Source organism: Electrona antarctica, assembly GCF_951216825.1.
Source record: "Electrona antarctica genome assembly, chromosome: 5".
Taxonomy (NCBI): domain Eukaryota; kingdom Metazoa; phylum Chordata; class Actinopteri; order Myctophiformes; family Myctophidae; genus Electrona; species Electrona antarctica.
The window spans coordinates 35438994-35453414 of record NC_136810.1 but is presented as its reverse complement, the minus strand read 5'-3'; the positions used below and the strand labels follow the sequence as shown (position 1 = coordinate 35453414).

The 14421-nt window shown below is 41.6% G+C and overlaps 1 protein-coding gene across 1 annotated transcript in view; it reads left to right on the top strand.

Annotated features, from left to right (window-relative positions):
• The window catches only part of fkbp16 (FKBP prolyl isomerase 16), a 39337-nt gene extending 25968 nt beyond the window's left edge, over positions 1-13369 (top strand). Inside the window, exons 4-8 of the mRNA XM_079501126.1 lie at positions 3274-3491; positions 9992-10173; positions 10965-11042; positions 12533-12670; positions 12774-13369. Coding sequence (XP_079357252.1) covers positions 3274-3491; positions 9992-10173; positions 10965-11042; positions 12533-12670; positions 12774-12860 — 703 coding nt within the window. The 3' untranslated portion in view covers positions 12861-13369. The remainder of the gene's footprint in view (positions 1-3273; positions 3492-9991; positions 10174-10964; positions 11043-12532; positions 12671-12773) is intronic.
• Positions 13370-14421: the final 1052 nt, after the last annotated feature.

Below are 14421 nucleotides of genomic sequence, written 5' to 3'. Positions count from 1 at the left end.
ACAGTAATGACCTTACAGTTACAGTCTAAGTAAAGGCCTATTCATAGTTTGGATTTTCGGTGGTCACCTCACCACCGAAAATCCAAACTATGAATAGGCCTTTAGTTCTTTGTATCCCATCAGGTTTGAGAGGCTGCTGGGTGTGCATTTGGCTGATTGGTGACTCCTGTGAGGTTAATTCATTATTGTTCCAATAAAGTGTATTTAGTACAATAAAAAGGGAGCGAGTGCATAGGAGCTGGCTAAACAAGCTGTATCACTTTCTCGGAGGGGGAGGGGTGTGTGTGTGTTCGTGCGCAGGGGTATGTGTGTGTGTGTTTGGGGGGGGGGGGGGGGGGGGGGGGTAGATCAATTCCTGTGCATACCAGAATTGATTGATTGAAACATGATTGCATAAACACATAATTGTATACAACTAGAATACAACTCCATTGTGGTCCTTTGAGTGTGGTCCAGCGGATGCAGTCCCCAGGGAGGAGGAGAGGTGAAAGGGTAACCCGATTCCACCTGCTGACACTAGCCTCCCACCGGCTGCGGGGCTAGGCTACACTAATTCTGTTACACAGACATAAATTGTGTCATTGACACAGCCAGGTTGAATAATTCATGATTTGACACAACTCACCGTAGCTGCTATCACCTTGCACCAGACTGGCACTGCCATTAAATGGAACCGGGGCTAAGTAGGATAGCCCAATTCTAGCATATATCAGATATTGAATTCTAGCATTATGGAAAAGCAGAGTTTAACTTTTAAAAACGTAATGCAAATCAAAGATCATTTCCTCGTCCTCTCGCACGCACGCACGCACGCACGCACGCACGCACGCACGCACACACACGCGCACACAACTGGAATAAGAGCTGCCACAGATGTAGTGCTGATAATGCCCCATTGTGTGTCATGTGGTCACAGAGGCCGGATGCTTGGAAACTAAATTAACTTTCCTTCTCAGTGATTCTTGAGTAAAGCTGAGGCTGTTCATGGCTCACAGGTAGGCTACACCAGTACATTTCTTGCCTGTTAAATGGACTTGAATAACATATTTAAGTTCGCAAGCCCCTAAACCGTTACTGCCTTAAGGTATATCATTACTTTAATGTATTAAACCTGCTTTGTCCTGAGAGGGAACATATGTCGTACGGGTGTAGCCTAAATAAAACAGGAATATAATTATACCACATTGAAAAACATTGTGCTACACTTCTTCATCCATCAGTCTGTAGGCTAGTCTGTATCTTGATATCTCTTGAGTGTTTGCATTTGTTGTTGTTGGTTATTTGAGTAATCAAGATTTCAGAAACCTTGCCCTATTCTGGCCATGTGATGTCATTATGGGTGAAAATGGCCGATTTTCATTCAAGCTCACAACGCATCACAATTCGATGCACTGTGAGCTTGAATAACGGCTATCGGCTTCACTATCACTACTTGTTATTTAGTCTTCTTCATATTGTTGTACTGTGGCCTGGGAGCCTGGGAGTGTGTGCGTGTGTGCGTCCGTCTGTCTGTTACCAGTTAATCTCCGGCACCGTTAACCCAGTCGAAGCCAAATGTTGCACACATAGCCTACTCCTCGGATGCCAATGATGAACCTCTGCCCCAAATCTTTCAGAATGGTCTGTTATAGCGCCACCAGGAGGCCAACTTTTGTAAAACACATTTTTTTATATTACTCCTCCAGATTCTGTCCAAAAATCCCACAAATAGTTACACAGTATCTCTACAGTCATGTGTTCAAGACGGATCTGTCCAATATTTCATGTTCCATTCTAAATGGCTAACATTGGCTTTCAAAGTTTGCAGGATTGGCTCGTTTTGAACAAAAAACCTACTAGGCTGAGGAATATATCCCACCCTTTTCACATTGGCCTGTTATAGCGCCACCAACAGGTGGATTTTTGCAAACCACATTTTTGGAACAAAATGCCTCAAATCATCCAATTGCCATCCAAGGCGTAAGAAGACATGGCACCCGTTTCACATTGGCCTATTATAGCGCCACCAGGAGGCCACAACCTGACCTGGCCTGGTGGAGACCTGTTCCCCGAGGGGCACTTTATCTAGTTTCAACTGCACTGTGGCTGCTCACTGCTCCAGGATGCATCAAATGCAGAGGACAAAATAATTTCTCCACAGGGACAATAAAGTATATAATCTGCACCCCATTACCACTTGCTTGACGGGCTCTGCCTGTCTTCCACACTGCAAAATCCTGTGTTTTTATTTCTAAACATAACATTACAATACCTTGACATTGTCTGCCTTTTTTTTCTTACCCTTTCTTCTTCTTTTTTTTACATTATTTGTATTGATTTTTACATTTTATGACAAAGAGACAGCTCAGCTCAGACACGTTGCGGAACGAAGGGCACAGATATACACACACATACCTACATCAAACCATAAAATAAGATAGAATTCATATATATATATATAAATTCTATCTTATTATATATATATATAGACACATTGTTTGGTGCTTGATAGTCTACCCAGAGAAAATTAAAATATAAATAACACAGTAACAGTATACCCACAGCCAAAGGTAAAAAGTTAATTAAAAACAAAATGAAACAAGTAATGATGATCCTATCCATCAAGGTTAGCAGTTTCGCTTCTGTCAAGGAACCCTATGGTCAAGGTGGTAGCTAATTGAGGGCCAATAAATCGCATGCACTGCATGATTATTTTGTGCCAATCTTTCTTTTTTTATTGGTGGTTTCTCATTAATCCAAGACAACAGAATATTTTTCCTAGCAGCATAAATTAAACAGATGCTTATGGAACTTAATGGAATGTTAACAATCTTATCAGGCAGCCCAAGAATCAGACATAGGCCTACAGTGTATACTATACACTGTAGGCCTATAGGGTCGAGTCGAACTCCATATTGAAGATCTCATTCAACTGCTGCACATGTACAACACCCCTTCTTCTTTAGAAACAAACATATCATGGCCTTTGAGTCTTAACCGACCACGCAGGTCTGACTAACGGGATGTCTGACTTATGAGCAGTCCCCTCAAAGAGAACCTAGCATGCTATGTGAGAATTCTAAACATCTAAAGTGCACCTGTCCCTCATGTTGCTCTTGTATGATGAATAATATAATAAGTGTACCTGGCAGCCACTCCGGCATAATTATGCAACAACATGAAGTGAACTCCTATAATGCTGATATTTAAATATATCTTTACCCGTTTTCCCTCACTTCCCCATGATGTTATGTTATTAGTTATGTATGAGTGTGTGTCATGTGTGTTTGGCAGGGAGCCTGATATTCCACCCTGGGCACCTCTACTCTACCAGCTCCAGCTCCTGGACATCAGAGACAAACCAGACCCCCTGACTCTGCCCATAGCCGACCGCATCCGCATTGGCAACCAGAAGCGAGAGCGAGGGAACTTTTATTTTCAGAGGGAAGAGTACAGCATGGCTGCAAGAGCCTATTGCATGGCTCTGGGTGTGCTAGTCACATGCACCAAAGGTAACTGACCATAGAAAATGTGCACAAACATTAATAATGGCAGACATTCATCATGGCAGTTGACTTTATGAATAAAATCCTATAATGAACAGCCAGCATAGAAAAGAGCAGAAAGGTCCTGCACACTTTCTTCACTTCTGCAAAAATCACACCCGTGTGAACTGAGTGGTGCAAGGTCTTATATAGTCTGACCAGCTATGTCAGTGACGTCACACACTAACCATAGCAACCATGCTCACCTGTGCACGGACACGTATACAGGTACACAAACATAGATACAGACAAAGCTGGTTGTTGGAGTGGTTTGCACCACTCAAAAATCACACTTGTTTGAAGTGAGGGGCGCCCACTATATTTATATCGGCTACATGATGTCTTATGTCAGCATTTAGTGCCCTAAACAAACATTAAAATCCATATAGACTTTAATGTTTGGCTGGCAAACGATTTACATCATAAGTGCTCTAACAAACATTGTGATATCCTCAAATCCCATAGACTTGGCTGCCATATGACGTCATTTTCCAAAGCAATGCATTGGAGGGGCTAGGCGTCCCTCAAAAAACACATTTCAGTCAGTTGTCCGAAACATTGTTTCTTTAATGCATTTTGTTGTGTAAGTGAAGACCACGTTGGGTGAGACCTAGCCATGGTTCACATGACGCTGTGTAAGTGAAGACCACGCTGGGTGAGACCTAGCCATGGTTCACATGACGCTCGTGAAGTACGAGCGTCATGGCTTACCTTCTGCCTGTTTTACGCGATCGCTACATTTACAGTTGGGTGCCACCGATATTGTCCCTTATCATTTGACCCATTTAGGCCTGACCTAAAAATTTTAAAAAATCCTTCTAAATCCTCCAGTTTTCTGAAATAAATATTTTCACGATTTTTCAAAAATAGCAGACCTACAAGCTCGTAGCGCGCCACTCGGTGGCGCGCTATGAGCTTGTAGATCTGCTATTTTTCAATAGCTAAATTATAACATAATGTTTAAAACACCAAAAGGGGTTCCCGCCCAAAATGGGTTAACTGTCCTTTTGCGCAGATCACGCAAACCTCAGCAAAAAGAAAAGGACAATATCGATGGCCTCCAACTGTACAGTGAAAACGTGTACATAAATATTCAGATTTCAATTATAAAAATGTTGCTGGTACAGCGATTAGCACTGCTGCATTCTGTGTTGTTTAATAAAAGGCATTTTTATCCGAGATGGTCGGGACGGGAGGAGTGTTGCACTCTGAAATACTGGGTGTGTTCGATATAGGCACACTGACTGCACTGTCAATACAAACTAATAGGCGAGTGCACTCCTGGTGTGCAACTGTGAGTTTTCCGAATGCACCCAGAAATGCCTTTTATTAAACAACGTGGAATGCAGCACTGCTAATCGCTGTACCAGCAAAAAAACACCCGTGGCACACATGGTTTTTGATTGATTGATTATTTTATTAGACAATAACAAATGTAAAACAGTACATGGTACAGTCAAAGCACATTGGTCCAAAAGGATAGCACCGAAGAAAGACCTTGCGGTCTTTGTTTCCATTCGGGTCCCATGCATTCATTCACAACACAAGAATGACAATAATCGAGATATCTCAAAAACATGATAACTATGTACAGGTCGAAGTACAAATAAATCAAAATACAAATAAATCAATCAACTTTATATTTGAAATCTGAATGTTTATGTACACGTTTTCACTGTAAATGTATCAATCGCGTACAATTGGCTTCAGTTGTCATGATAGGGCTAGGTTTTGATTGATTGATTGAAATATTTATTAACAGTTTGCAGAATTACAGTACATTTCAAGCACAACTCCATACAAAGACTGTTAACTGTGAGTGGACGACCCAATAAAGCATTACACTTGTTTACAGATTTTACAGGGGCCAGTTTCGAATTGCAGCCGTCCGTAGGTGCCCTTTGGCTTAGGGTCAACCACAAGGTTGCCAGTTCAAACCCGGGCTCCCCCAGAGTTAGTGTCCTTGAGCAAGACACTGAACCCCTAATTGCTCCTGATGTGCTGGTTGGTGCCTTGCATGGTTTCCGCTGTCATTGGTGAATGTGTGCATGAATGGGTGAATGTAATGCACAATCTAAAGTGCCTTGGATGAAGGTGCTATATAAATGCACCATTTACCATTTACTAGAGACATCATATATGGTAACTGAACAGAAATTGACATATGTAGCCTACATACAATAGGTGCCAATTTCCTTATAATCCCATTATGACAGCCATTGCCATGGAAACCATTACAGTCCACTCAAACTATCTAGAATGACTTATCTCTTAGTCTCCATCCTTAAAAAGCATGCCCTTTGAGCGAGTTTTTACGGAGTCAAGGGATTCACATGTCTTAATGACTGTTGGTAGGGCGTTCCATATTTTGGTGGCATATAGGAGCGAAAATAATTTAGTCCCTTGTTTGTGCCGAATCTGGGTTGCACATGGTTTGTTGCACTCCCTCTGGTGTTGTGGGTGTGGACTTAACATTAAGGAAGTATTTAGACAGGTACATGGGTATCTTGGTGGTGTATCGAATCTTGTGGACCAGACCCATTGCAAGATTCTGTACTCTCGTCAACCCTAAGCCATTCCAGCCTGTCAAAGTGGGCAGGGGTGAGGTGGGTTCGGGGGGTGAGGCCAAGTAGGAGCCTGACCAGTTTGTTTTGGGAAGTCTGGAGCCTTGTTTTAAGGGCCTTTGAGGTGCTGTGGTGCAGCTAGGTGAGACCTAGCTGGTTGAGACCTATATCTGGTTAAGCGTCTAAGGCAAGCGGAAGTACTGGTAATTGATGGAAGTTTGATTGAGGATTTACAGATTTATTTACATTCCTTGTGCTCTGCATTAGGTTGGAACCGGGCTTTTCTCCTCTGAGATGAGAAAAGGTTGGCAACACAGTAAGCAGGACGTTTTTCCATTAATAGTATAACTTGAAAAGAAGACCGATGCACACCTACAGTATAAGGTTAACAACAGGTGTAGGGCTAAAAAGGACAGAAAGAGATCTTTGACATCATAGATTCTCTCTCTCTCTCTCTCTCTCTCTCTCTCTCTCTCTCTCTCTCTCTCTCTCTTACATTAACTAATCACACCACCACAATGCAGAGCCATGTCTCTCAATGCAGCGTGGCAGCCGCCATAAATGTTTTAGCATAATTCTAATGAAAATCAAAGCTAATCAGCTTTCATATTATTTCCACCTCATTAATTACTTTAATTAAGGAGATGGCGCTGTCACCCCAAGAGGGGAGCATGTCGGAGTGGAGCATGGACGGGCTCATAATGTGTCAATGATGATGGAGACCAACGGCTGAATATTCGGTGGTACTTAAGAGGGAAGGATGAGATCAGGGCCATCAGGTTCATGTGTTTAAGTGGGCGGGGGGGAGGCAACTGGTGAGGAATCATTCAGCAGCACGGACAGTAACGTGTGACTCCTGCTTTCAGGTCTGTTGCATTTATTTTACATTTATTATTTTATAATCAATAGATACATTTAAACCCACAATGCACAGTAAAAAGATCCTATAAACGGTCTTCTAAAGCAGCTACCTCCATCACCTCTCATGCAAGTAATTGACAATACTAGAATGGTGCCCGGCTGTAGAGAATAGAGTCTGTAACGATGGAAGTTGGAGATCCATGCCCCACCCGGCTATGCAATACCTGTTGGACCCGTGTCAGAGTACTTGTTCCACCCATCTGTCTGTGTCCCTTATATGCCCATATATGGAGATTTTGTCCCTTTATTCCTATATATGGAGTATGATAGGAATAAAGGGACACAGAGACAGATACAGGCATGCCCAAATATGGAGTGTTGTGATGTCAGAACAGGCTAGCTCTATAGTATATTTACTTTACTATCAATGTTGAAAATTGGATTGTACTGTGGAGCTAGCAATCAAATGTAGTAGACGGATCATGAGTTGTTTTGTGTTGTATTTTTGGATGAATGTTGTATGTGAATGTATGTAATAATATGGAAGAAATACTTTTGATGATGATTTGTTTAAGACCCCAGGAAGAGTAGCTGCTGTGACCCACAGTAAGCTAATGAGGATCTAATAAATAAATCAAATCAAATCAATGGAGCCTGGGCAGAGGCCTTTTGTGGCGGTTCTGGACAACCGTGGGTCCAACCGACAACGGGCACTGCACTCCATGCGGGGCGGTGGAACGCATGTGTCAAATTTGAAGTTGGTGGGGCGAATGGTTCTCGAGTTATGTGCATTACAGACGTACACACCTACAGATGTATACAATGGTGCATTTGTAGGTATATAAAGTCACAACACCAACTTTGAAGAGGCAGTATTGCTTTCCTGGAATCTTTGTATTTTTCATTTCCTGTAAAATAAACATTTTGGAGTTAGATGGTTTCTTGCCGACAGCAGAGATGGTGCATTTGGTGGGGGAGGAGGTGGCTCAGGGGTAGAGTGGCCGGATGATAACCACAAGGTTGCCAGTTCAAACCCGGGCTCCCCCAGAGTTAGTGTCAAAGTGTCCTTGAGCAAGACACTGAACCCCTAATTGCTCCTGATGTGCTGGTTGGTGCCTTGCATGGTTTCCGCTGCCATTGGTGAATGTGTGCGTGAATGGGTGAATGTAATGCACAATCTAAAGTGCCTTGGATGAAGGTGCTATATAAATGCACCATTTACCATTTACCAGAGACATCATATATGGTAACTGAACAGAAATTGACATAGGTAGCCTACATACAATAGGTGCCAATTTCCTTATAATCCCATTATGACAGCCATTGCCATGGAAACCATTACAGTCCACTCAAACTATCTAGAATTACTTATCTCTTAGTCTCCATCCTTAAAAAGCATGGAGCTTATAAAGGGAATCTTCAAACGGCATTTCCTCCTCGACACAAAAATAATGACTCGCACTTTAGGTGTTGTTGACTGTGTCACAAACCATCCCAGAGGAGCAATTGAGGCGGCACATCCGTAACAGAATACATTTTAACACAAGCAAAACAAGAACGCCTTCCCTCCTCCCCTACAATACATCAAATACCTGATCCACCCCACTCGCTTTCAACTGTTTTCTGTCAACGTTATGAAAAGGTACTGTATAGAGAGGACAAAGTAGGACAGGAAATATCCGTGACAAAGAGGCAGGTGTGCAGTGGTGGAAAGTAACATCTACTTAAGCACTGTACTTGTCTTAAGTACAAATTTGAGGTAATTGTAGTTTACTTGAGTAATTCCAACTTCCAATACTTTTACTTCTACTCCAGTACATCTCGGATCCAAATATTGTACTTTTACTCTATTATATTTATTTGAAAATGTTAGATACTATAGTTACTTTGTAGATGTTGATTATTACCAGTAAGAAGGGAGAGAAGTGAGCACGCGAAACCTACAGTTTCCTACCTACAGTTGCAATTACAACACATACATTAACCACTTCAGCCCTATATACATTTCAGCCATTTGAAAATAGCCAATATACAAGCTCACAATGTGTTGCGATGCGCCGCATTGTGAGCTTGTAGATCTGCTATTTTCAAGATATTTTCATATATTTGAATACTTGAAATGGGACAATTAATCTGCATAAGCTACTTTTACTTTTGGTACTTTAAGTATATTTTGATGCCGATACTTTAGTACTTTTACTTGCAACAGAGTATTTCTATATTGCAGCACTGATACTTTTCTTAAAGGGCCACTTCACCGCTTTTGCAACCAGATCTTATTTTAATGATGTTTGGGAGACAAGAAACACTTAAGGGTTTTTATGTGGGTAATATGTGTTTTTAGACATTTTAGTATTTCAAAGTGTCCATGATGTCATGGACAGGGATGACCTTTTACGCAGAGCCTAGTAGTCGATGGTCACTGAGGGGGCGCTTGATTTTCAGACGACCGGATTAAGGTTGGTGAGGGGTCCATTAAAACGACCGGATTAAGGTTGGTGATGGATGCGCTGCTCCGTGCTTAGGTTAGGGTTTGAGGTAGGTAGTAGCCGGCGCTGTAAAACAAGCGTCCCATCAGCGCCCATCGCGAGGCTCTGCGTAAAAGGTAGTCCCGTCATGGACACTGGGCTCACTTCCTTCCTGGACTACAATTCCCATAATGCTTTGGTGCACTGCTCCTCCTTGAGGATAGGGGGAGGGCTGTCTTACTGAGACAACATGTAGTCCAGGAAATAAGTGAGCCCAGTGTCCATGACATCATGGACACTTTGAAATACTAAAATATCTAAAAATACATATTACCCACATAAAAACACAGGAAATGTTTCTTGTCTCCCAAACATCATTAAAATAAGATCTGGTTGCAAAAGGGGTGAAGTGTCCCTTTAATTAAAAAATCACATCCGTGTCAAGTGAGGGGCGCTCTATCATCATTTGTGTTGGGACAATGACGTAAAACTGGCCATTCATGATCAATGGCAAAATGTGATTAGGCCTATTTTTCCCAAAACTGCATGCCCAATTGTCTTGTAGATGCGGCAGGCAACACCGGCGGTGTGTTGGCGGGGCCAGAAGAGGAGTTGAGGGACTACAGAGTGAAGAGTCTGAACAACCTGGCCGCAGCTCAGCTCAAACTAGAACAGTTCGACGATGCACTGAACACCAGCCGGGAAGTTCTGTTCCTGGAGCCTAACAACGTCAAGGCCTTGTTCAGGACAGGAAAGGTGAGGCTTCCCCCTTCCCACTTCCCTTTGGGTTTCCTATTGGTGGCGATGGTGAAACGCAACAAAAACACAAAAAAACGACTCAAAGATTATGGTTTCAGCTTATAAGGTTTAATTAACCACTTTAACCATATGTGCTTAGTTGACTGGGCTCCCCCCGGGGCTCTACTGTAGGTCCACCAGTATTTCCCTATACACCAAATTTGTCCAGCAACATCTACAAGCTCACGACACGTCGCAATTTGACACATTGTGAGCTTGTAGATCTGCCATTTTCTCTGAATGTACGCCACATAATTGGGAAGCTGGGGTTCAATTGGTTAATGTCAAAAATACAGAATTGTTTCCAAGGAAGATTCAAGGTTCAAGGTTATTTTTGAGTGGTGCAGCCACAGTCCTGCAATGTGTGTCCTGACTGGGTCCGAGCACGGAAATTCAGCACCAAGTGTCATTGTTGCGCAGCCTAATTCTCAGATCTACAAGCTCACAACTTGTTGCCGTGCAAGTACAGTACAGTACTACGAAGAACAGTACAGTACAGTACAGTACAGTACAGTACAGTACAGTACAGTACAGTACAGTACAGTACAGTACAGTACTATGAAGAACAGTACAGTACAGTACAGTACAGTACAGTACAGTACAGTACAGTACAGTACAGTACAGTACAGTACAGTACAGTACAGTACTAGTTATTTTACCGTGGCACTTTATTGTGGTTCCTGGTGATCATTGCCATCTATTTATCTTTATGGTCAGATTTATGGGTGTATTTGCCATCTCTTTTTCAGATCCTGTCGGACAAGAATCAGAATCAGGAGGCAATGGAGCTACTTAAAAAGGCCTTGAAACTGGAGCCTGCCACTAAGGTGAGACTCTATATGGGTGAGCATGTATGTCCTTTCGTTGCCACCTGTGCTTCCCTTCCAAAGACCGCCTGTGAAACCCAACCATACCCCCCTCCCACACACACACACACACACACACACACATACACGCACAGCAAAGGTCATTCAAAAATAGCTCCCTAAAGTCAATAGCGAGGCCCATCTTCTGACACACCCCAAATTAATGGTGAGGGACTCATTTGTGTTTTCACTTCACGCAATTCTGTATGAAGATGCTTTGAATGCTAACCAACAAGAACGCCATGACCTGATGTGTACTGATTGACTGAGTTAGTTGAAATTTGGACAACTCACAAACCCATATAAACACACAAACCCATATAAACACATTCATCACACCGGCAATTCCTATGATCTTGGTGCATTACTACTCCGGCTCCTTTGAGGACCTGTTCCGTCTTGCTTGTGTGGGTAGTGGAGTCTGCCAGATCCTCCACCACCTGACCACAGTGATTAGAGTTGTCTGGAAAGCCCTGCACCTCGCACGACCCAGACATCAACGAAATAATGTCCTCGACAGTCGATAGAAGGCTTGCTGCAGTCTCATACAGTATACTGCAAAGGCAGCGATAACATAAGAAATAGAACCATTACGGCTGTCTTACTTTATAGCCTACTCTACATTGCCTAATGCACAGCACTCATCTTACTGTCCTAGCTACTATGGACATTGGAGAATGGTTAAACATAACAGCAATTCTAACATTAACCTCAGAGGCTTTTACTCGACATGATATTTCACTCGCTGGAAACCTGATCAAACCTACTGTTGGGTGTAATGGCCAAACATTGTGACATACAAGATCATTTACAAACACAATACAGAACACAAAACCATGGCATTAACTCTAGTCAAACCACTGTTGCTTCTGCTCCGAATACGTCTAGTCTCGTCTAGTCTAGACAAAACTAAAATATCTGCCGGCTTGGTAATTACACCCTTGTCTTGATGGCGGATAAAATCCCTTCTAAAAACTTAATTTAGCTGCACTGTGAGAAGGTACTGGTCTACGGTATGAATAATGAAAACAGATTCAACAGATAGGCCTATGTCTAATAATGAACCACAAAATATTGCCTCAGTTGATTCTTCTGCATGATACATTATGATATTAGTATCTAGAATGTAGTTCTTCGCCTAACAATTTTAAGATTGATGTTGAGCACTTTACATAACAGCATAATAGCATGCAGTGAAATTAAACTTTTAAATAGATAAAGAATAATGTGAAGTTTCTTTTCTGTTTGTGTTGAAGCTTGTTTTTCTATTCAGTGATTTGGACTACTTAAGAATTATGCATGTATTTATAATAAGACTTCTGCTTCCATCTACTGGACAACTTCAAAATTACAGTTTTATGTAAATTGTGTAATGAGATGAAGGTATTTAGACAAAAGTGCTTTTAATATCACTTGGTTTTTTACATCATGTTTTGTCGTTTTCCCCTAAGGCAATCCATGTTGAGTTGTCAAAACTCGTCAAAAAGCAATCCGGAGGCTGTGAAACCCAGAAATGGAAAGCCAAACCTGCCCAGTTTCTTGGAGAGGATATTACACCGTTCCTGTTCCCATCCAAAAAGAAGCCACCTGTAAGCCATTCATAGCTTTATCCCAGTAAGAAATGCCTTTCATTCAGTTCAGTTTAAAAGACAAACCAGTTGTTTATATATAGATTGTCGTTTGGTGTTTTAGGGAATGTCATGGACGTTCCTGCTTGGAGCTTTGGTGGTGGCCTTGGGCAGCTTAGTGACATCAGTCATTCTGACAGCAAGAAACTGACATCACCAACAAAAATGAGGTATCATTCATCTTCACCTTCAGGTTATGCAATAAATAACTGAAGAAAGAAAGACATGACACTGCACAAAAGCCAAGACATGACACTGCACAAAAGCCACGGTGGTGCTGATAGTGATATCCCATTATTTTTAATGTGAGAGTAATAAAGTGTAGTAGAAGTAATGTTTTTAATGTATCAAGTGCTCGTCAAAGAATCAAGACAATACAGCAGTATACACATTTACAGTATAATAGAAGCGGGTTGACCCAGGAGAGATCTTCGGGTCTATTGGTCTATCTTAGAGAATGTTGGCATGTGATTTGTGAATGGGCTTCCATTTTTCTATTGAAAAAATGAAATAAAAAAGCTTGGTTGTGCAATATTTTCTGAAAAACAAGTTTAAAACTAAAAACAAACCGAAATTAACTTTTACTAATTTGATGACGGGGGCAACAGTTACAATTTGAGCAACACTACAATCACAATTCCCAAATTTCCCACATGATCCTAGAAAAAAAAGCTGCACTAATGGTAGCCTCGGAAACCCAGACGTTTTTATTTACACTAATGGCAACTAATCTGATAAAAAAAAAAAGGCAAAATAAATTGCAAATTCTTTCCACCATCTGCCATTTCACTGTAGCTCATAAGGCCAGAAGAATCCAAAACAGCAGGGAAAAACATTGTCCAGTGTTCAACAGAAAGAATGTGTTGCAGCTGTAATGCCTTATTGCTTACAGTGACTCTCAATAAAAAGATTGATTGATATTTGTCATATTAAATTCTTCCTCCAAGTAAGACAAGTAAATGGACATTTCTACTTCGTGTTGCTGTGCGTAGTGAGCTTGTAGATGGGCTATTTTGACAGAGATTTGGTGTAGATGGAAAAAAGGAAGACTACTAGTATAGACCCCTGGGGGATGCCAGTCAACAAAGTATGTATACTGTTAAAGGTTTAAGTTGTGCGACGGCCCTACGGCCTTTGCGTGTGCCTGTCTTCTATTGCAGTGTGCTGGTTGTTGGCTGGAGGTGATCAGGTATAGACAGCTTATAGGGAGGCTACATTTACTGGCTTGATATTGTCATGTATTTTGGTAGCCGACGTTCTTTTGTTTCCGGGGACTGAGGTACTTTTTTTTAAAGCCTTATCATGCTTGTGTCGTGTGTCACAGGCACAGAAAGCCCCAGTGAATGATGCTCGTCCTGTCAACGTTAGTAAACCGGAAAGAACAGCATAAGAAACATGAACAGTGGAAACGCTGTTTCCACTCTGTCTTTCCCCTTTTTCTCCCCAATCTCCTTTTCTTCTTCGTTTCTTTTTAATTCTCCCTTTCTATTCTACTCCATTTAATTTCCTTTCTATTCCTCTTTTGGCTTTTATGGGTGGGTAGGTTGTATTTAGGAGTAGGGGAAAAACTGGAGGGGAGGTTTTAAAAATAAAATAAAAACCCACAAGAAAGCACTGACTAACATGAAATGTACCCACCGCTAATTGTATTTTTATGTAATGTGTCACTGCAAATTTGTGGAATAAAAATCAAATTAAAAAAGAAAGAAAGA